The 23,202-nt window shown below is 53.9% G+C and overlaps 1 protein-coding gene across 1 annotated transcript in view; it reads left to right on the plus strand.

Annotated features, from left to right (window-relative positions):
• LOC146823042 (endogenous retrovirus group PABLB member 1 Env polyprotein-like) overlaps positions 1-23,034 on the plus strand; it is a 43,968-nt gene extending 20,934 nt beyond the window's left edge. Inside the window, exon 2 of the mRNA XM_085606359.1 lies at positions 22,886-23,034. Within this exon, the coding sequence (XP_085462485.1) occupies positions 22,886-23,034 (149 nt within the window). The remainder of the gene's footprint in view (positions 1-22,885) is intronic.
• The last annotated feature ends 168 nt before the right edge of the window (positions 23,035-23,202 follow it).

A 23,202-nucleotide genomic window follows, 5' to 3' on the forward strand; every position in this document is an offset into this window, starting at 1 on the left:
TCACAGGCACCCACCCCTCATATGTCTGGGCACTGCTGGGAGTCCTCTGCACCCACCCCTCATATGTCTGGGCACTGCTGGGAGTCCTCTGCACCCACCGCTCATATGTCTGGGCACTGCTGGGAGTGATAGGCACCCACCCCTCATATGTCTGGGCACTGCTGGGAGTCCTCTGCACCCACCCCTCATATGCCTGGGCACTGCTGGGAGTGATAGGAACCCACCCCTCATATGTCTGGGCACTGCTGGGAGTCCTCTGCACCCACCCCTCATATGTCTGGGCACTGCTGGGAGTGATAGGCACCCACTTTTCATATGTCTGGGCACTGCTGGGAGTCCTCTGCACCCACCCCTCATATGTCTGGGCACTGCTGGGAGTCGTCTGCACCCACCCCTCATATGTCTGGGCACTGCTGGGAGTGATAGGCACCCACCCCACATATGTCTGGGCACTGCTGGGAGTCCTCTGCACCCACCCCTCATATGTCTGGGCACTGCTGGGAGTGATAGGAACCCACCCCTCATATGTCTGGGCACTGCTGGGAGTGATAGGCACCCACCCCTCATATGTCTGGGCACTGCTGGGTGTCCTCTGCACCCACCCCTCATATGTCTGGGCACTGCTGAGAGTGATAGGCACCCACCCCTCATATGTCTGGGCACTGCTGGGAGTGATAGGCACACACCCCTCATATGTCTGGGCACTGCTGGGTGTCCTCTGCACCCACCCCTCATATGTCTGGGCACTGCTGGGAGTCCTCTGCACCCACCCCTCATATGTCTGGGCACTGCTGGGAGTGATAGGCACCCACCCCTCATATGTCTGGGCACTGCTGGGAGTGATAGGCACCCACCCCTCATATGTCTGGGCACTGCTGGGAGTCCTCTGCACCCACCCCTCATATGTCTGGGCACTGCTGGGAGTGATAGGCACCCACCCCTCATATGTCTGGGCACTGCTGGGAGTGCTCTGTACCCACCCACCCACCAACCCACTTGCACCCTTGCTGTGGTACACTGCTGTCCTGGGCATACACCACCCCCAATTTACAGCTGATGTGCTGCACCAAGCCATACACCTACATCCGTGGCATGTGTACGCCTTGTATCCATCATGTAATGGGGCTGTAGGGGTACGCGTGGTACGGCCCGTACCCACGCTCTGGGGGCGTGGGTACGGTCCGTACATGCGCACCCCTACATCACCACTACAATGGTGGTACGGCCCGTACCCACGCTCTGGGGGGCGTGGGTACGGTCCGTACCACCATTGTAGTGGCGATGTAGGGGTACGCATGTACGGACTGTACCCACGCTCTGGGGGCGTGGGTACGGTCCGTACCACCATTGTAGTGGTGATGAACATTCCTATCAGTCCTGGGATGTGCGTGACAGTGTGTGTTCTCTTTGGCTCTCTTAGTTTATTAGGCAGTGACATGACTATAAAGTCTTGTGGCATGATCTCAGTATGTGTATTGTGCTGCATCTGCCAGGGGTGGGTATGCATGTGTTATTTGTCCTCACACCCACATGTGGTGTGTCATGCAGTGGGGGAAAGACATCCATCCTCCTGGGAGTGGGACACTGCTGTCTGTGATGTGTTGTTAAGGCACTATCATCATTGTCCTAAGTTAGGGATACGTACATTCACCCATGGAGCTGTGGTCATCTGATAATGATGTACACCCCCCCATGTCTCTGTCAACTGCTGGGATTCCTCTGCACCCACCCCTCATATGTCTGGGCACTGCTGAGAGTCCTCTGCACCCACCCCTCATATGTCTGGGCACTGCTGGGAGTCCTCTACACCCACCCCTCATATGTCTGGGCACTGCTGGGAGTGATAGGCACACACCCCTCATATGTCTGGGCACTGCTGGGAGTCACAGGCACCCACCCCTCATATGTCTGGGCACTGCTGGGAGTCACAGGCACCCACCCCTCATATGTCTGGGCACTGCTGGGAGTCCTCTGCACCCTCCGCTCATATGTCTGGGCACTACTGGGAGTGATAGGCACCCACCCCTCATATGTCTGGGCACTGCTGGGAGTGATAGGCACCCACCCCTCATATGTCTGGGCACTGCTGGGTGTCCTCTGCACCCACCCCTCATATGTCTGGGCACTGCTGAGAGTGATAGGCACCCACCCCTCATATGTCTGGGCACTGCTGGGAGTGATAGGCACACACCCCTCATATGTCTGGGCACTGCTGGGTGTCCTCTGCACCCACCCCTCATATGTCTGGGCACTGCTGGGAGTCCTCTGCACCCACCCCTCATATGTCTGGGCACTGCTGGGAGTGATAGGCACCCACCCCTCATATGTCTGGGCACTGCTGGGAGTGATAGGCACCCACCCCTCATATGTCTGGGCACTGCTGGGAGTCCTCTGCACCCACCCCTCATATGTCTTGGCACTGCTGGGAGTGATAGGCACCCACCCCTCATATGTCTGGGCACTGCTGGGAGTCCTCTGCACCCACCCACCCACCCACTTGCGCCCTTGCTGTGGTACACTGCTGTCCTGGGCATACACCACCCCCAATTTACAGCTGATGTGCTGCACCAAGCCGTACACCTACATCCGTGGCATGTGTACGCCTTGTATCCATCATGTAATGGGGCTGTAGGGGTACGCCTGGTACGGCCCGTACCCACGCTCTGGGGGCGTGGGTACGGTCCGTACACGCGCACCCCTACATCACCACTACAATGGTGGTACGGCCCGTACCCACGCTCTGGGGGGCATGGGTACGGTCCGTACCACCATTGTAGTAATGATGTAGGGGTACGCATGTAGGGACTGTACCCACGCTCTGGGGGCGTGGGTACAGTCCGTACATGCGTACCCCTACATCACCACTACAATGGTGGTACGGACCGTACCCACGCTCTGGGGGGCGTGGGTACGGTCCGTACCACCATTGTAGTGGTGATGTAGGGGTATGCATGTACGGACCGTACCCATGCTCTGGGAGCGTGGGTACGGTCCCTATCACCATTGTAGTGGTGATGAACATTCCTATCAGTCCTGGGATGTGCGTGACAGTGTGTGTTCTCTTTGGCTCTCTTAGTTTATTAGGCAGTGACATGACTATAAAGTCTTGTGGCATGATCTCAGTGTGTTTATTGTGCTGCATCTGCCAGGGGTGGGTATGCATGTGTTATTTGTCCTCACACCCACATGTGGTGTGTCATGCAGTGGGGGAAAGACATCCATCCTCCTGGGAGTGGGACACTGCTGTCTGTGATGTGTTGTTAAGGCACTATCATCATTGTCCTAAGTTAGGGATACGTACATTCACCCATGGAGCTGTGGTCATCTGATAATGATGTACACCCCCCCATGTCTCTGTCAACTGCTGGGATTCCTCTGCACCCACCCCTCATATGTCTGGGCACTGCTGGGAGTCCTCTGCACCCACCCCTCATATGTCTGGGCACTGCTGGGACTGATAGGCACACACCCCTCATATGTCTGGGCACTGCTGGGAGTCACAGGCACCCACCCCTCATATGTCTTGGCACTGCTGGGAGTCCTCTGCACCCACCCCTCATATGTCTGGGCACTGCTGGCAGTCCTCTGCACCCACCGCTCATATGTCTGGGCACTGCTGGGAGTGATAGGCACCCACCCCTCATATGTCTGGGCACTGCTGGGAGTCCTCTGCACCCACCCCTCATATGTCTGGGCACTGCTGGGAGTGATAGGAACCCACCCCTCATATGTCTGGGCACTGCTGGGAGTCCTCTGCCCCCACCCCTCATATGTCTGGGCACTGCTGGGAGTGATAGGCACCCACTTCTCATATGTCTGGGCACTGCTGGGAGTCCTCTGCACCCACCCCTCATATGTCTGGGCACTGCTGGGAGTCGTCTGCACCCACCCCTCATATGTCTGGGCACTGCTGGGAGTGATAGGCACCCACCCCACATATGTCTGGGCACTGCTGGGAGTCCTCTGCACCCACCCCTCATATGTCTGGGCACTGCTGGGAGTGATAGGCACCCACCCCTCATATGTCTGGGCACTGCTGGGAGTGATAGGCACCCACCCCTCATATGTCTGGGCACTGCTGGGTGTCCTCTGCACCCACCCCTCATATGTCTGGGCACTGCTGAGAGTGATAGGCACCCACCCCTCATATGTCTGGGCACTGCTGGGAGTGATAGGCACACACCCCTCATATGTCTGGGCACTGCTGGGTGTCCTCTGCACCCACCCCTCATATGTCTGGGCACTGCTGGGAGTGATAGGCACACACCCCTCATATGTCTGGGCACTGCTGGGAGTCCTCTGCACCCACCCCTCATATGTCTGGGCACTGCTGGGAGTGATAGGCACCCACCCCTCATATGTCTGGGCACTGCTGGGAGTCCTCTGCACCCACCCCTCATATGTCTGGGCACTGCTGGGAGTGATAGGCACCCACCCCTCATATGTCTGGGCACTGCTGGGAGTCCTCTGCACCCACCCACCCACCCACCCACTTGCGCCCTTGCTGTGGTACACTGCTGTCCTGGGCATACACCACCCCCAATTTACAGCTGATGTGCTGCACCAAGCCGTACACCTACATCCGTGGCATGTGTACGCCTTGTATCCATCATGTAATGGGGCTGTAGGGGTACGTGTGGTACGGTGGTACGCTCTGGGGGCGTGGGTACGGTCCGTACACGCGCACCCCTACATCACCACTACAATGGTGGTACGGCCCGTACCCACGCTCTGGGGGGCGTGGGTACGGTCCGTACCACCATTGTAGTGGTGATGTAGGGGTACGCATGTACGGACTGTACCCACGCTCTGGGGGCGTGGGTACGGTCCGTACATGCGTACCCCTACATCACCACTACAATGGTGGTACGGACCGTACCCACGCTCTGGGGGGCGTGGGTACGGTCCGTACCACCATTGTAGTGGTGATGTAGGGGTATGCGTGTACGGACCGTACCCACGCTCTGGGAGCGTGGGTACGGTCCGTACCACCATTGTAGTGGTGATGTAGCGGTACGCATGTACGGACCGTACCCATGCTCTGGGGGCGTGGGTACGGTCTGCACCACCATTGTAGTGGTGATGTAGGGGTACGCGTGTACGGACCGTACCCATGCTCTGGGGGCGTGGGTACGGTCCGTACATGCGTACCCCTACATCACCACTACAATGGTGGTACAGCCCGTACCCACGCTCTGGGGGGCGTAGGTACGGTCCGTACCACCATTGTAGTGGTGATGTAGGGGTACGCGTGTACGGACCGTACCCACGCTCTGGGGGCGTGGGTACAGTCCGTACCACCATTGTAGTGGTGATGTAGGGGTACGCGTGTATGGACCGTAACCACGCTGTGGGAGCATGGGTACGGTCCGTACACGCGTACCCCTACATCACCACTACAATGGTGGTACGGGCCGTACCCACGCTCTGGGGGCGTGGGTACGGTCTGTACCCACGCTCTGAGGGGCGTGGGTACGTCCTGTACCACCATTGTGGTGGTGACGGGTACACGTCCACGTCCACTTCTGTTGTGGCGGGACGTGGGATTGGTGGACACGCCCCCCGAAGTGACCAGACCATGGAGGTAATTAATGTGCAGGATGTATTAATATTTTGTGGGGTGTGGGTTATGTTTCCTGCCCCTTGCACCCCCCCCCCCCCTTAGCCCCTGGGGGTTGTTCTGACCTTCTGCGGCGTCTGCGTCGGTTTCTGAACACGAGGTCATAGGCTATGAGGGCCGGGATGATGAGTAGGTTGGGGTCCATCGCTGTCCGTCGCGTCCCGGTGCTCCTTGTTCGCATCGTCCTCAATTTCCTGGCAGTTTTTGGCTCCCGTAAAAAATGCTACGTGCGGAGTGACGTCGGCACGAATCGTACTTGCTGGTCCGTAAAACGCTGCCTGACTCCGTCCGGACATCGCGTATGCGCCGTCCAGAATCAGATTTGTATGTATTTTTTTGCCGGTCGGTGTTTTTTAAGACTCGTACGGAAATGGTATTTCTGTGCGAATTGTACTTGCGAGTTTGTAAGGTGTTTTTCCCGGGTACGAGTCGGACGGAAAAAACGCTCCGTACGACCATTTGTACCCAGGTTTTACCGGATCGGAATCGCCACCTTAGTGTGTGTCAGCCTGACTTTTGAGGGAGACTCAGCCGCCACCTTAAAATAAAAGGAGGCAGGATTTGAAACACTAAAATATGAAAAATATGTGAATTTTTCCACCAACGTGGTGGAGCTACCTAGTATTGGCGTTGGACAATTGTTGGACAGGCCACACGAAGGGCTTGCTCCCTCCCCGCACGACAGGGCCCAAGCCCCGGCCCGCCAGGCGTGACCCACAAGAATCACCCGCACCCCGTCCCCCGACGGAACTCCTGCCCCCGGACCTCCATGTATCACGGGACCGAGCCACCACCAGCTCCCCCGGCCGGCTCAAGCCGCCATCTTGGGCCCTGCACCACGAGGCCGCGTGGCCTCCACCCGACCCTAACCCTGGGCCTGGCCGGCCCCGACATCCCGGCACCACCATCCACCCAGGAGGTGAGCGGACCACTTGGCAGGTCAATGGGAGAACGAAGCGTCAAGGACTCTCCCCCGCCAGGTGCCGATCGCCTCCAGCTCCCCCAGGCACTGGCTCCACCCCCTGCTGGGTGTCTGGACACCTTCATCCCGGGCCCTCCGACCTCCAAGTGCGAGGGTCCGGACATCAAAGGGCGCCAGACCTATAACTAGGGCAGCTCCGGAGCAGGACGACAGTTGTATCCTGGAGTCGAGAGACACCGAGAGAACTCAGCCTTGACGGACTACTGGCGCTGCCGTAGCCCTACCTTGTGAACTATCGTCCTGCCTGCTGGCGCTGCCGCGGCCTTCTGCAACATCCATCCTCGCCGGGACCTGCTGGCGCTGCCGCGGCCCGTTGTAACGACCATCTTCTCCGGGACCTGCTGGCGCTGCCGCGGACCGTGTACCGACCATCTTCACCGGGACCTGCTGGCGCTGCCGCGGACCGTGTATCGACCATCTTCACCGGGACCTGCTGGCGCTGCCGCGGCCCGTCCCAGCTAGAACACCGAGCTCGAGGATTGTGAGCTAACCACCATACCACCTCAACTACCAGACTGGTAACCAGACTGTCCCGCTACCCCCTTTCCCCACCTTGAGAGACTTGAATCGAGGGGACCCCTGAGTCCAGACCTCCTTGTACCATTTCATCGTACCGTAAGAAATTGCCTATAAAGAACCCTGAATCTTCTCCTTGTGTGGTGTCTGTCTGTGGGGGGGAAGTTATTTATCTGTACGATCGCTGGAGACGGTTCTCCCCGGAGACCTCTCCCATTGTCCTCGGCCGACCCTCCCGGTCCGTCTAACATTGGTGGCCAGCGGCGCGATCCGAATCAACGCGTAATCGTACAGAGAGTAGCTCACCCCACGACAAAACCACGATGTCAGCCAAAGATAGCGGTTCCTCTGACAAGTTCCAAATGGATAAGTTGGAAGAATATAGCCACCGCGAACTTAAACAATTCTGCATGGAACTAGGCATTGCTACCACCGGCCTGAGTACCAAAGACGATTTGAAGCGCGCCCTTGAGTCTTGGGCAGAAACTGGGGTCACCGGATCACCCGACCAAAACAGTGTCGCACCAGAGGGGAACGCCACGGCTCCCGAGGAGCGGGGAACTGGCCTCTCGCAGGAGGAGATCCAAGAAAGAGAAAGAACCAGATTACATGAGTTGGAAATGGCACGACTCAAGATGGACGGTGAACTAAAGTTAGCCGAGCAGAAACTAAATCTAGAACATCTGCGGCTCCGAGAAGAACGAGAAGAAAAACAGAGAAAGAGAGAGCTCGAGGAAAAAAGAATAACACTCGAACACGAGCGCAAACTGGCGGAAATAGAACTTCGGAAACAGAATAAAGAACCGGGGGTGCCTGAGCGACCGCACACCCCGGGAGCAACCGAGAAAAAAGTCCACATCCCCAAGGATGTTGTCCGAGAATATGTCCGAGAAGACGACATACAACAGTGGTTCAAAGCCTACGAGATCGCCATGACCTCCCACCGGATCGACCGGAGTGATTGGGGAGCCGGACTATGGGGGAGGTTCGTCAACGAAGGCCGCGATGCCCTATTGCAGCTCCCAGATCACCAGATGTCGTCTGAAGGCTGCCCTCCTCACCCGCTACGGCCTCACGCCCGAGATGTACCGCCAGAGGTTCAGAGACTGCACCCGGATCCCGGGTACAACTTGGGTGGAGTACGTCAACTATTTCAGCCGAGCCTTCGAGGGTTGGATCAAGGGGAGCCATGTAACGACCTACGAGCAACTCTTTAACCTTATGGTATGGGAGCACCTGTCGAACAACTGTTTCGTCGAGCTCAGGCAGCACCTCCTCGACAGTAAGTTGACTGACCCCCGGCAACTCGCCGCCGAAGCTGACCGATGGGAAAGCACCCGAGTGGGCCGGAGAGGACCACACGAGCAAAACCGAAACAACCCAGGCCAGCACCGTCCCCGGGGAGGAGGAGGAGGCCAGGGGCGAGGGAGAGACACCATCCCGGCAACACCCGTGGCCAGCACCACGCCCCCGGCCGGCCGGGGCAACCCCCCGATGCGCCCGGGGTTCCGAGCCAACGTCACGTGCCACCGATGCCAGCGAGTCGGCCACTACGCCAATGACCCGAGCTGCCCGCAGAACCAAACACCAAAGCCCCGCCAGGTAGCTGCCGCCGCCCTGGGGGGAGAACGACTATCAGAGGAACAGGAAGAATATGAGCCGGCCCAGCAGGAGTGGGAACCGGCCGCCATGGTCCTAGCGTGCCTAGGGGGAAAAGACATGGTCCCGCGGGCTCCCCTACCCGCCAACACCCGGAAATATGGCCAGTGGGTGACCATTAATGGACGTCGGGCCGAGGCCTTACGTGACACAGGCGCCAGTGTGACGGCCGTCCGCTGTCACCTGGTGAAGCCCGAGCAGATCATTCCGAACATTCTCTGCCCCGTCCGCTCCGCCGACAATTCCGAAAGTCTGTGTCAGATGGCCTGCGTCCCCTTCGAATGGGGAGGGGTCTCCGGCCTGTTGAAGGTGACGGTCCGGGATGATGCCCCCGTGGACTGCCTCCTGGGGAATGACCTTGAGAGTTCCCCGTGGGCCACCGTCGAAAGAAGAGAGCACCTGGGGATGCTGGGCCTCCCGGACTGGGCCTGCGTAACCACCCGGTCCATGGCCGCCCGTGCCGTCCCCCGATCAGAAGAACCAGAATGGCCAGCACCTCCGCCCCCGGTCGCCCCAGTAGAGGACAACGACGAGGCCAACCCCCCAGAACCAACGGCCGAAGGGGTCGCACAACCCCCGGACCTTCCCGGCCTGGCTCAGTGGCGTCAAGAAGGGGGGCCCACCCAAGAACAGTTCCGCCAGGAGCAAAAGACCTGCCCCTCCCTCGAGGGACTCCGCCGGCAAGCCAGCGCCCAGAGCGCAGGGGACTCCACCGGAACTCATTGGGTCTATTGGGATAACGACCTGCTATACAGCGAACAAAGAATCGCAGAGCTAGGGGCCAGTCGAGTGCTGGTGGTACCTCTCCGCTTCAGAGACTTCCTACTAACTCTGGCCCACGATGTCCCCCTGGCTGGACACCTGGGCCAGGACAAAACCTACAGTCGCCTAGTGACTCACTTTTTCTGGCCGAAGATGCGGAACGACGTCCTTAACCACTGCCGGTCCTGCCCCACGTGCCAGGCCAGTGGGAAGAGCGGCCGTAAGCTGAAAGCCCCTCTGCAACCCTTCCCAGTGGTCACCACCCCGTTCGAGAGGGTAGGAATAGACATTGTGGGGCCCCTGGACCCCCGCACGGCACAAGGACATAGGTTCATCCTGGTACTGGTGGACCACGCCACCCGCTACCCCGAGGCGGAGCCCCTACGAACTGTAACAGCTCCGGTGGTTGGCTGGGCCCTAATGGGGATCTTCTCCCGGGTGGGCTTCCCCCGAGAAGTCGTCAGCGACCGAGGCACGAACTTTATCTCAAAATATATGAAGTCCCTCTGGCAACAGTGCGGGGTCACCTACCGATTCACGACCCCCTATCACCCCCAAGGGAACGGACTAGTGGAGCGATTCAACCGCACCCTCAAGGGGATGATTGGGGGATTGGAAGAGCCCCTCCGTCGCCAGTGGGATGTACTACTCCCGTGCCTCCTCTTCGCCTATCGAGAAGTTCCCCAGAAGTCCCTCGGCTTTAGCCCTTTCGAACTCCTGTACGGGCACCCTGTGCGAGGGCCCCTCAGCCTGGTCAAAGAAGGTTGGGAGATGGCCCCCCTAAAGACCCCTCCAGACGTCTTCAAGTACCTCCTGGCCCTACGCAATCAGACCCGGCGCTTCAGGGAGATGGTCAAGGCGAACCTCGAGGCCAGTCAGGAGGACATGAAAAAATGGTACGATCACAATGCCTCCTCCGTCGAGTTCGAACCTGGTCAACAAGTGTGGGTGATGTCCCCCACCGAACCATGTGCCTTACAAGATAAGTGGACGGGGCCCTTCAAAGTGGTCGAGCGCAAAAGCCCCGTCACTTACCTCATCGACATGGGGACCCCCCGGAACCCCCTCCGGGTCCTCCACACCAACAGACTCAAACCACACTTTGTGCGCTCAGAACTCAGCCTCCTGATGGCTACGGACAGTGGGGCGGAAGAAGACTCCGAACCCCTCCCGGATCTCCTGAAGACTCAGGAGAACGACGGCTCCGTGAACGGGGTCCGGCTCTCCGATGCCCTCACCCCAGAGCAACGCCAGGGCTGCCGGGACCTCCTGCTGCGGTTCACTACACTGTTCTCCCTCACCCCCGGGATCATCCCTTGGTGCTTGCACGACGTGGACACCGGGGACAGTCCCCCTATCCGACACCGGGCCTACCGCGTGCCAGATCGGGTACGGGCCTGCATCCAAGAGGAAGTGGCCAAAATGCTCACGATCGGGGTCATCGAGCCCTCGGACAGCCCCTGGGCCAGCCCGGTTGTACTGGTCCCCAAAGCCGCTGCCCCCGGCACCACACCTGAACTGAGATTCTGCGTCGACTACCGGGGCTTGAACGCTGTCACCCGGACCGACGCTCATCCTATCCCCCGAGCGGATGAATTGATCGACCGGCTGGGGGCCGCCCGCTACCTCAGCATCTTCGACCTAACAGCGGGCTACTGGCAGATCGGTCTCACACCCCGGGCTCAGGAACGGTCCGCCTTCTCTACCCCCGATGGCCACTACCACTTCAAGGTCATGCCCTTCGGCATGAAGAATGCCCCCGCTACTTTTCAACGTCTAGTGAACCAGGTCTTGGCGGGGCTCGAAGAGTTCAGCGCCGCCTACCTGGACGATATCGCTGTGTACAGCCGCCACTGGTCCGACCACCTCCTCCACCTCCAAGAGGTCCTGCAGGCCCTCCAGCGGGCCGGCCTCACGATTAAGGCCGGCAAATGCCAAATTGGTCAAGGGTCCGTGACCTACCTCGGGCACCAGGTGGGAAGCGGGCTGGTGGCCCCGCTGCAACTTAAAATTACTGCCATCCAGTCCTGGCAGCCCCCCGTCACCCAGACCGAGGTCCGAGCCTTCTTGGGGCTCACCGGCTACTACCGGCGGTTCGTGAGGGACTACGGCAGCATTGTGGAGCCCCTCACGGGTCTCACGTCCAAAAACCAGCCGAAGCGGATTAACTGGACCCCCGACTGTCAAGCGGCCTTCGAAAAGCTGAAGGCCGCCCTGTGCACTGCCCCGGTGCTCCAGGCCCCCGATTACAGTCGGGAATTCATTGTACAGACAGACGCCTCCGACCACGGCATCGGAGCGGTTCTTTCCCAGCTGAACCCCGAGGGTCATGACCAGCCGGTGGCCTTCATCAGCAGACGTCTCCTGGCCCGAGAACAGCGCTGGAGCACAATCGAGAGGGAGGCCTTCGCAGTGGTGTGGGCCCTCAAAAAGCTCCGGCCCTATCTCTTCGGTACCCACTTCCGGGTACAAACTGACCATCGACCCCTGCAGTGGCTGATGCAGATGCGGGGGGAGAACCCAAAACTATTGCGCTGGTCCATCTCCCTGCAGGGAATGGACTTCACCGTGGAACATCGACCGGGCCAAGACCACGCCAACGCAGATGGCCTGTCACGCTTTTTCCGCCTCGACGAGGAGAGTCCCCAGGAAGATGGGTGACTCTCCCCGCCTTCAGCTGGGGGGGACGCATGTTGGACAGGCCACACGAAGGGCTTGCTCCCTCCCCGCACGACAGGGCCCAAGCCCCGGCCCGCCAGGCGTGACCCACAAGAATCACCCGCACCCCGTCCCCCGACGGAACTCCTGCCCCCGGACCTCCATGTATCACGGGACCGAGCCACCACCGGCTCCCCCGGCCGGCTCAAGCCGCCATCTTGGGCCCTGCACCACGAGGCCGCGTGGCCTCCACCCGACCCTAACCCTGGGCCTGGCCGGCCCCGACATCCCGGCACCACCATCCACCCAGGAGGTGAGCGGACCACTTGGCAGGTCAATGGGAGAACGAAGCGTCAAGGGCTCTCCCCCGCCAGGTGCCGATCGCCTCCAGCTCCCCCAGGCACTGGCTCCACCCCCTGCTGGGTGTCTGGACACCTTCATCCCGGGCCCTCCGACCTCCAAGTGCGAGGGTCCGGACATCAAAGGGCGCCAGACCTATAACTAGGGCAGCTCCGGAGCAGGACGACAGTTGTATCCTGGAGTCGAGAGACACCGAGAGAACTCAGCCTTGACGGACTACTGGCGCTGCCGTAGCCCTACCTTGTGAACTATCGTCCTGCCTGCTGGCGCTGCCGCGGCCTTCTGCAACATCCATCCTCGCCGGGACCTGCTGGCGCTGCCGCGGCCCGTTGTAACGACCATCTTCACCGGGACCTGCTGGCGCTGCCGCGGACCGTGTACCGACCATCTTCACTGGGACCTGCTGGCGCTGCCGCGGACCGTGTATCGAGCATCTTCACCGGGACCTGCTGGCGCTGCCGCGGCCCGTCCCAGCTAGAACACCGAGCTCGAGGATTGTGAGCTAACCACCATACCACCTCAACTACCAGACTGGTAACCAGACTGTCCCGCTACCCCCTTTCCCCACCTTGAGAGACTTGAATCGAGGGGACCCCTGAGTCCAGACCTCCTTGTACCATTTCATCGTACCGTAAGAAATTGCCTATAAAGAACGCTGAATCTTCTCCTTGTGTGGTGTCTGTCTGTGGGGGGGAAGTTATTTATCTGTACGATCGCTGGAGACGGCTCTCCCCGGAGACCTCTCCCATTGTCCTCGGCCGACCCTCCCGGTCCGTCTAACAACAATGTTCCCACTGGGTATAATTTACAAAATTTCGAAACGTATTTGCTTTGTGTAGAAAATGATTGCCATAATGTTGATAGCAAAACTGTTCACCATAATTAGCAGTGTCTAAATACAAATCCTCAGCATCAAATGCGGCATAATATTTCAAATCAGAAAACAGTGCTTCTATGGCCTGAACGTCCCAATCATCAGAACGGATGTTTTGTTTAACTACATCACCCATAGAAACACGAAATACATTTGGTACATTGATAACCTCAGTTGGACCATGAATCTGAAATTTAACAGCATCCCATGCAATCCCATCTATCACTGGCCAGGCAGTAATATTCACAAAAGTCTGGTCCCTTTTCATGATGTGTGATGAGGAGTGGGGGGCCAAAGTTCCATCAATAAGTCTAATTGTAGATCTTTCTTTAAGGTAGTGTCCATTCACAAGACAAAAAAATACCACAACAAATCCAATGGACATGAACAGAAAAATACATATGAGCATCAGCCAAATGTAAGTCTAAGGGGGAATTAAAAAATGTCGTTCGAACCAAACAGCAACAATGGAAACCTTGGACGGGGCATTGGAAGTCATTGAGTTAGTGTCAAAGGAGAAACGGGACTGGGTAACTGTGGTTGATTGTAAAACGGGCAATGTTACATCTGCAGGATAAGCATACTCAGCGTCTTCAGGTGAACCACCAACCGGTGGTAGTAACATAGGATCAGCAACCGTATGCATCTCGATGGCAACATCAGACAAGGTGGTAGATGCCGGAGCCAAAACAGAATTTCTCAGCATCGCAGGGCAAGAAACCGCTGGAGTCATACTAAGAAGAATCGGCCACTCGCTGTAGTTTGACATTGTCAATGGAGATGTACCTGATATCCTTGAGACCAGGAAGTGGAGGTAAAATGACTGTTCTTGTACCCTGCACGCCGAGCACTGGAACCGGGGCACGATAAGAGGGGCCAAACTCCTTCTTGTTCTCCACCTTCTCACGGACCAGGTCACCAACTCGAGGTAGCCAGCCGACTACCGGAATCTGAAGCGCAGCATCAGATGTGGATGGCATATGTTCCTTCGCGAGACTGTCTCTGGCTTCTTGTAGAGTCTGCAATACAGCACAGTGATCATCTACGTCAAAGGGTGCGGCAGGCGCCGCCATGTCTAGACCGTCAAGGTCCGGGACAAACATTTTTATGCCAAAGAGCATCATGTATGGGGTCCGCCCACCCAGAGACCTTCTAGGGAGATTATTAAGTGCACGTTGGACGTCATACAAATGGGCTAACCAGTTCCGGCCAGTGCCTAAAACCCTAGCTGTCACGGTTCATTCGCTCCACCACACTATTACCCTCAGGTCGGTAGGGAGACGAAAATTTGACTTGGACCCCCAAATTTTTCATGGCTTCTTTGTACGCCTTAGAGGCGAACGCAGGGTCCTGATCAGAATGAAAGGTACCACACGCAAAACTTCCCACAAAGACACGCAAATCCCTGATGACAGTACGGGCATCAGCACTCCTTTGTGGCCATACCCACAGAAAACGTGTGCACGAATCCACTGCAACTATGATATACTTGTACGCAGTATCAGAGGAGAAAGGACCGCAGTGATCCAAATAAACACACCCAAGTGGTTTATTGGATATGTACAACTGAGTTTGTGGTGGTCGCGCAGCAGTTGAAGGTTTAATCTGCTGGCAAATGTTACAATCAAGAACATAAGTGCGAGCCTGTTTATATAACCCGCGCCACCAGTAACGTTGTTGTAACAGATTAACAGTAGCTGCCACGCTGGCGTGGGCAGAGGCCATACCCTTGTGAGCTGCTGTTATCAAGGATGGTCTGCAGTCCGGGGTTGGGAATCAATCTGTCAGCAACGTCGTTAATTCTCACTAATGGGACGTTATCAGGACTTAAGTGATAATGGTAGCGAGAAGGGAAACCTCTCGGGTAATTACTTCCCTTCTCTGTAGCAGCAATAGCTGCCAAGATGTCATCATCGATCTTACTTTTGGATCTTGTAACTGCTGCTACTAAATATGTCGCCACTACTGTATTCGCTGCTTCGTCAGCTAAGCTGTTGCCTACAGCGTGGACACCAACGCGTTGGTGCCCAAGAGTGTGAATTACATTCACGAGAGGCAGATGTTCTTTAAGTTCTGCCACTCAAACCCAAAGTATTTTATGCTTAATTGTGCTACCTTTGGAATCACGATATTCATTCTGAGACCAAAAGAATAGATTGTCGTTGAAGGATTGAACACAGTAAAACGAGTCACTGACTATAAGAGTAGTGACTCGAGGATCAGCAAACTCCAGTGCAAGCACCAGAGCACGTAGCTCTGCTAACTGTGCGGTACAATCGTCCAATGACTGCGTATGCACGACATCAGATTGGAATTCACCATTTACGAAAGTACCTGCCACAATTGTGCAGGCCGCTGAATAGGTATGCTTCGATCCAGTCGCCGGTTGCGCCGAACCGTCAGTGTAAATGACACAGTGGTAATCCTCGAGCGGGCGCAAAGACAGAGGAGCAGGATGAACGAATTCATACTGTAAATACTCCTGAGTCTGTAGTGAGGCATCAAAGATATAGGTGACATCGGGCGATGTCAAGGAAGTGGCCCATTGTATCCAACGTGGATGCAAAGCTTTAGAATTAGGTACACTTGCTTTCGTCACTGCCTCTAGGGCAGGATATGGTGTGACCACCAACATGCGTTTTCCTTGTGACAGCGCTCGTTCTTTCAGAATTGCCATCTGTACCGCCGTCAAAACTTTCTCGACAGAGGAAAAGCGCAGTTCAGCCGAAATGTACAGGTGTGATTTGTATGCAATGGGGACGGTGTCGCCCTCATTGAACGTCAAGTACGTGAAACCCACTGCGCCTGGTACAATTCTTATTACCAGGTTAGTGTGGTTATCACGTGTCAGTAAGTATTTTGAAGAAAGAAGATCAGTTGGCAAAGATTGCAAAATTGCTGAATGCTCTGGCAGCCAGCTCGTTTTGGAAAAAGTAGGTTGTACCAAGGCATAAAGCGGCTTGATACGCTGGGCATAATCAGGAATGTACGTACGACCGAAACTCAGAAAGCCCAGCAAAGACTGTAATTTTTTCAATGTTGTTGGAGCACGCAAACATGCGCACTTTTCCAGAAAGTGAGGAGCCAATCCTCGACCTTCATTGTTGAGCTTGTAGCCCAAAAAACCCACTGTATACTCTGCAATGTGAGACTTCGCAAAGTTGAATTTGTAACCGAAGTCTGCAAACATTACAATATTGCGATCAACGCGACACAGATGGGGCCACAAGTCGTCATCTGTGAGATAGATATCATCAACATACGAGTATGCATCAGGGTCTATGCTCTCTAGCAGAGAGACAACACGAGCGGCAAAGACGCCAGGGCTGTTTTTATAGCCCATGGCTAATCTTTTAAACTGTTTCTGTTTGCCGCCTGAAGTAAACGCTGTCCACTGACTACTAATAGAGGACAGGTTGTGGCTGTAAATGCCATCGGATATGTCAAGTGTGGTTTTAAATCGTTTACGCACAAGACTATCAACGAGGGAAGAACTGTTAGTATTCTGTACCACGCACGTCTGGCAATGAGAGTTTAGGTGCCGGTAATCCAAAACTAGGCGGTACGACCCATCAGGCTTCGTTACAGTGAATAAAGGATTATTCATCGGTGACACACATGTTTCAATAACACCCTGATATTCCAATTGATCAAGGATTTCCGCGACGTGGGGTCTAGCTTCACGATGCATGGGATATTGGGGCTGTGGCTGGGGCATAGACCGTAATGGAATCTCATGGCTGGGGGAAAATGTATCCCAGCCTACCTGAGTGCGATACAAAGCCGGAGCAAGCACCTGTGCCCACTTCTCGGCAAACTTTTTAGCATGTTCCTTTGGCACTGTGTGCAAAGGAAGGGAGGATTACCTCCTCCCCTATCGGAGCATCTAAAATGAAAGCCGGGGGCCAGTCAGCCTCCGCCAAAAGAATGTCATAGGAAGTGGTCAGATTATCCCAAAAAATCCCTTGAATAGTACGTTGTATGTCACCTTCAATTAAGAGGACTATATTATATAGTCTGTCAGGGGGAGCCACTCTAGTGTCAGCAGTTTCTACAGTAATGAACGTGTCAGTTGCTGTCGCCTCCAGATATGGACATAGTGCCTGCCGCACTACTGTAACCTCCGCAGCGCTGTCGAGCAGCGTTAGCGCCCATGTCAGGTTCCGAAGCTGCGTCCGTACTATCTGTGGCATACCTCGCTGTTAGAGCAGCAACTTTCTTCATCTGAAACAGGGGACGTTGACGTGCAAACTCGTCTTGCTTGCCTTTACCGTCAGCCTGACGGGGTTGCTCACGTCCTTGTTGGGCACCCCGACCTTTGCCACGTTCTCCTCCACCGGACCGTGAGGACGATGTCTCCTGTGAAGAACGAGGAGAGCGTTCAGTAACCTGAAATCTATCAGATGACTTAATACTAATGCGATCGCGCAAATCGTATGTGCGCTCACTAGTCGGCTGTGTGGGAGACGCAGGACGAGACACTTGATTCTGTTGCTGCTTTCCCTGTTTCTTTTGTCGCCAATTTTGCTTTGGAAAATTTGGACGATCGTCTTTGACAGACGAACTCACCTTAGTTTGTTGTATCAAGTCAGGAATGATAATAGTTGGTTTAACCCCTAAACTACTGCGGCCTATAGTTCTATAAGCCTCCGCAATACTTTTAGGCAACTCTTTGGGCTTATCGAGTTCATCGACGCGGGCTAAGCCATTAGCCACTTGAAATTGTACCGCATCTCCCTTGAGATTACCAAGGACGAGAGAGGCAACTACGTCGAACACTCCGACAAGCCGCATTCCCAACTCTACAGCCGCCTCCGGACCGTGGTTATCTTGAACACGTTTAATGACGGAGGGAAGCACAGCCATAGACGGAGTGCCAAAGCACTTCGAATAGACCGCGGCAAAAACCTTACCCCAGTTGTCACAATCGGACACTTCTGAGACTAAGTCTTTCGGAAAACTAATGGTGAGGATTCTGTGTTTCTCCACAGCAGTAGAGTGTGGAAAAACTGCCTCCAGTTGGTAAAATTTCTCGGCAAGCCAATAAGGTAAATCATCCTTATTCTGGGGGTGCTTGCCCATCACCAAATTAACTATGACGGGGCTAATAACAACCGCAGGATGACCAGCTGGTAGTCCCGCAACAGCAGGTGCCCCCACCTGCACGTTGCATGAGACGTATTGCACCAAAGCCCTATATACTTAAATGAGGGTTGTATGGAGCGTACGCAACTTATCCACCGCAAGAGTCAAATATCGGGGGTGAGGCGTAAATCCGCCCAGCACTGGCCACGTGGCCCCTGGAATTGACAAAGGGCTGAGTCTAGCCAGTGCAACCGTATGGGGAAGAGCGCCATTAAACCAAATGCTATGCTGCCAGGCTGAAAGGGGAATCTCTAGCGTCCTGTATGGCGTATAATTTGCTGGGACCCACGTGTGAGTAAACGAGTGAAACGTTTTATCATCCGCATTCACTGCTGGTAGCGTCACCCAAGAGTAAAACAACTCATAAGGGTGGGAGCCATCTGCACTCACCACAAAAATAACGCCCATCCCATCGTCCGGCACCCCATACTGCGTCAAATGACGTCGCAGAGGTGCACGGCTATGTTCTGCAATTTCGACCGCCATAAGGACACAGAGAAAAACAACAACGGATTTTACAGTAGCACAAGGGTTCAGAAATATAAAAACCTTTTTAATTAACAAGCTTGAAAGAACCTATTAGGCTACCAATAGGTAGGTAAAATCTGTCACTCCCGTTATCCGGAAACAAGAGTGAGGGTGTCGTGGACTAATATAAGCACTACTAAGGCGTTTCAAATCAAAAGACCAAACATTAGGTGCGCCATGTTGCAGGGATTCTGCTTATGCACAGAACTATGCGCAGGAAACCAGGACCTCAGTGAATTGTGGTGTACCAAAAACTCACCTCAGAACCCAGAACCCCTATCCGACCAGCATCAGTGTCCCATTCGTTATCCGTATTATCTCGGAGGTCCCAATGTATAGACAACCCAGAACAAGTGACTTAGAGTACTCTCAGGAATGGTGGGAATCAGAAATACCTGTTCGTAATTATTCTCATATCAGTCCACAACAAGAGTAATCAGAGACACGGTAAAGTTTAAAAGGTTCATTTTATAAACTCCGTGTCCTAAGATGCAGTACTTTGTCTAACATTAGCAGACAAATGATTAAAATCAAAACCATCAGCATTGTTACAATACCATAGAAAATGAAAGGAGAAATCATAATATAATGACAGTGGAATACAGCCACCTTCCTTTCGCTAGTAAACTAATATTATTAGACTAGTAGAAGGTCTCTAGGCTTGAATGGGGAACCCCATACCGTAAAGATCAGCTTAGTGGAATCACATCACAGGATCAGGTGTACTCTGGTCCTGGGAAAGCTCTTCTTCCGAATGTGTGTAAGGCATGCAGTCTGCAATATTAAAAGCACTCAACTTTCAGGTATTTGCAGCTGCATGCGTGTTATGGCTAAATAGTGGGCCGATCAACCTGAACTCAAAAACATGCATTGTCTGGCGACCCAGACTGTTTCTTTACACAATGTTCAGACCAAGGTCGCAGCGCACGTCTAGGGATGTGAACAACAGACAGTTCTCATGTGAAGAAAAAGGCGAGCAAGCAGTTTTCAAATAATAACATGTATCTGCAGTGTCGTGTGCAAAGGCAGCAAAAGGGGCAAAATGGCTTTCTAACATATAACGCGCTTATGCCAACATAGCAATGTATGTATCTAAATCGCAGCCCTCACTACAGTGTGAATGTTTGATTTGTTCTGCATTCCGTCCATCATTTGTTCTTTTTGCTTTTTTTGCCCTGAGTTGGAAGGGTATGCCCAGACATGGATCCCGTACTCACTGTGCCACTTGATTTAAGCTAGCATGACTGATGAGGGGTTATAGCCCGAAACTGGTCCCAGGATGCTTGTTTCCAGTCCAGGGAGGAACCTGGCCTGGCAGGTTGGGCTGGACTGTTCACATAGGGAGCAGGGTCAAGACTGATTTGCATATGGCTGGCTCCAAACTGGGGTAGTGTGGTGAGCAAAAAAAGGATAGATTGAACCCAGATCTGTGACTAGGGGTGAATGTTTAATTTGTTCAGCATTCTGTCCATCATTTGTTCTTTGTGCTTTTGTTGCTCTAAGTGGGAAAGGTATGCCCAGACCTTGGTCCTGTGCTCACCGTGCCACTGGATTCAAGCTAGCCTGGCTAATGAGAGGTGATAGTCTGAAACCGGTCCCAGGATGCTTGTTTGCGGTCCTGGGAGGACGTGGCCTGGCATTTCAGACTTCGCACTTCCCATGGGGAGCAGGGTCAAGACTGATTTGCATGTGGATGGCTTCAAACTGGGGTGGGGGGTTGAGCAAAAAAACCTTTGCATTAAACCCAGATCTGTGACTGGGGATAAATGTTTCATTCTTCAGCATTCTGTCCATCATTTGTTCTTTTTGCTTTTGTCACCCTAAGTGGGAAAGGTATGCCTAGCGGTGGGTCCTGTGCTCAATGTGCCACTGGATTCAAGCTAGCCTGGCTGATGAGGGGTGATACCCCGAAACCAGTCCCAGGATGCTTGTTTCCGGTCCAGGGAGGACCTGGCCTTGCAGTTTGGGCTGGACTGTTCCCATGGGGAGCAGGGTCAAGACTGATTTGCATATGGCTGGCTTCAAACTGGGGTAGTGTGGTGAGCAAAAAAAGGATAGATTGAACCCAGATCTGTGACTAGGGGTGAATGTTTAATTTGTTCAGCATTCTGTCCATCATTTGTTCTTTGTGCTTTTGTTGCTCTAAGTGGGAAAGGTATGCCCAGACCTTGGTCCTGTGCTCACCGTGCCACTGGATTCAAGCTAGCCTGGCTAATGAGAGGTGATAGTCTGAAACCGGTCCCAGGATGCTTGTTTGTGGTCCTGGGAGGACGTGGCCTGGCATTTCAGACTTCGCACTTCCCATGGGGAGCAGGGTCAAGACTGATTTGCATGTGGATGGCTTCAAACTGGGGTGGGGGGTGGGGGGTTGAGCAAAAAAACCTTTGCATTAAACCCAGATCTGTGACTGGGGATAAATGTTTCATTCTTCAGCATTCTGTCCATCATTTGTTCTTTTTGCTTTTGTCACCCTAAGTGGGAAAGGTATGCCTAGCGGTGGGTCCTGTGCTCAATGTGCCACTGGATTCAAGCTAGCCTGGCTGATGAGGGGTGATACCCCGAAACCAGTCCCAGGATGCTTGTTTCCGGTCCAGGGAGGACCTGGCCTTGCAGTTTGGGCTGGACTGTTCCCATGGGGAGCAGGGTCTAGACTGATTTGCATATGACTGGCTCTAAACTGGGGTGGTGTGGTGAGCAAAAAAACTATGGATTAAACCCAGGTCTGTGATTGGGGATGAATGTTTGATTTTTTCAGCATTCAGTCCAGTATTTGTTTTTATGCAGTTCCACTAGTAGCATTTAATTTACAGACCCTGGGTACATGTAGTACCACTTTACTAGGGACTTACAAATAAATTAAATGTGCCAATCAGTTGCAAAACAATTCCACCATGTTTAAAGGAGAGAGCAAACACACTTTAGCACTGATTAGCATTGGTGAAGTGCACAGAGACCTAAGGCCAACACAAATGAGATCAGCAAAAATGGCGGAGTAAGGCAAAGGTTTTGGGGGAAGACCACACACAGGCTGACAAATCTAACAGCAGGGGTGATGTGCTCTTCATTGTGATGATGTAGTAAGGAAGCTTAAATTCCAACGAGGTGCGGACATGGTGTGGAGGCTTTGCTTACCTGGTTACGACTATTTGGGAGTGAGCCTCACACTCGTTCAATGACATCCTCATTTTCAAGATTCTTCAACACATATCCAAATAGGTAACTTTATATGTGGAATGGGCTACGTCAGTGCAGTTGAGCAATTGACAGTTATGTTGTGCTATCTGCAATTGTATTTTCATGTTCTGCAAGCACCCCATGTCTAAAATTGTGTGATTTATAGTTACCCACAATCTCCTTGTTCTCATACATGTTGACACTGTATGATGCCTGTATTAGCTAATGTTCTTCAAGTATGCAGCATCTTTATTGTGTGTTGCTACTGGCCATTCTGAAAAATTCCTGACGTATTTCTTCAATTAATGATGACATAGGTTTCATTAATTATACAATGTGCCACCACTGGTAAATATCTTGGTTTTAGTTGCTGACAGACAGGGTTGGATCGTAGCTGACAATAATGTTCTACCACCTATACATTGACTGACACTCGGCTTTGATGAGAGAGATCTCCTCTGTGCTATTGTTACTTGTCAACTGGGATGCAATCTCCTTCTTCTGTGTCTGATTTTTCTTTAGAATGAAATATGTATGGTTCTTATTCTTTAGCCTTCTGACATTGACACTTGTGCTTCTCTCTCTCATTTAATTACTCTTTGAGCAGCTCTTTCTTGGTACACTATGACAGTGCCCAACTGTCCATTCCAAATGGCACATCATAGAGAAACAAAATGCAGAAAACACACATACAGAATCCAAAATGAAGAGGACAGCAATGGACAAATAGAAAAGAAGATAATTGATATGGTATGAAGAAATGTGTGAAAAGTAGTGAAAAGTGTACAAAATTGGAAGAGAAAATGTAAAAAAAAGAAAATTAAACAGACACTACATACTTTAGGCCAGGGGTCTCCAACTTTTTGTTGTAGTGAGAGCTACTTCTGATCATTAAAATTCATCTTGGGCTACTGAAGGCTAAAT

Source organism: Triturus cristatus, chromosome 5_2 (assembly GCF_964204655.1).
Source record: "Triturus cristatus chromosome 5_2, aTriCri1.1, whole genome shotgun sequence".
NCBI lineage: Eukaryota > Metazoa > Chordata > Amphibia > Caudata > Salamandridae > Triturus > Triturus cristatus.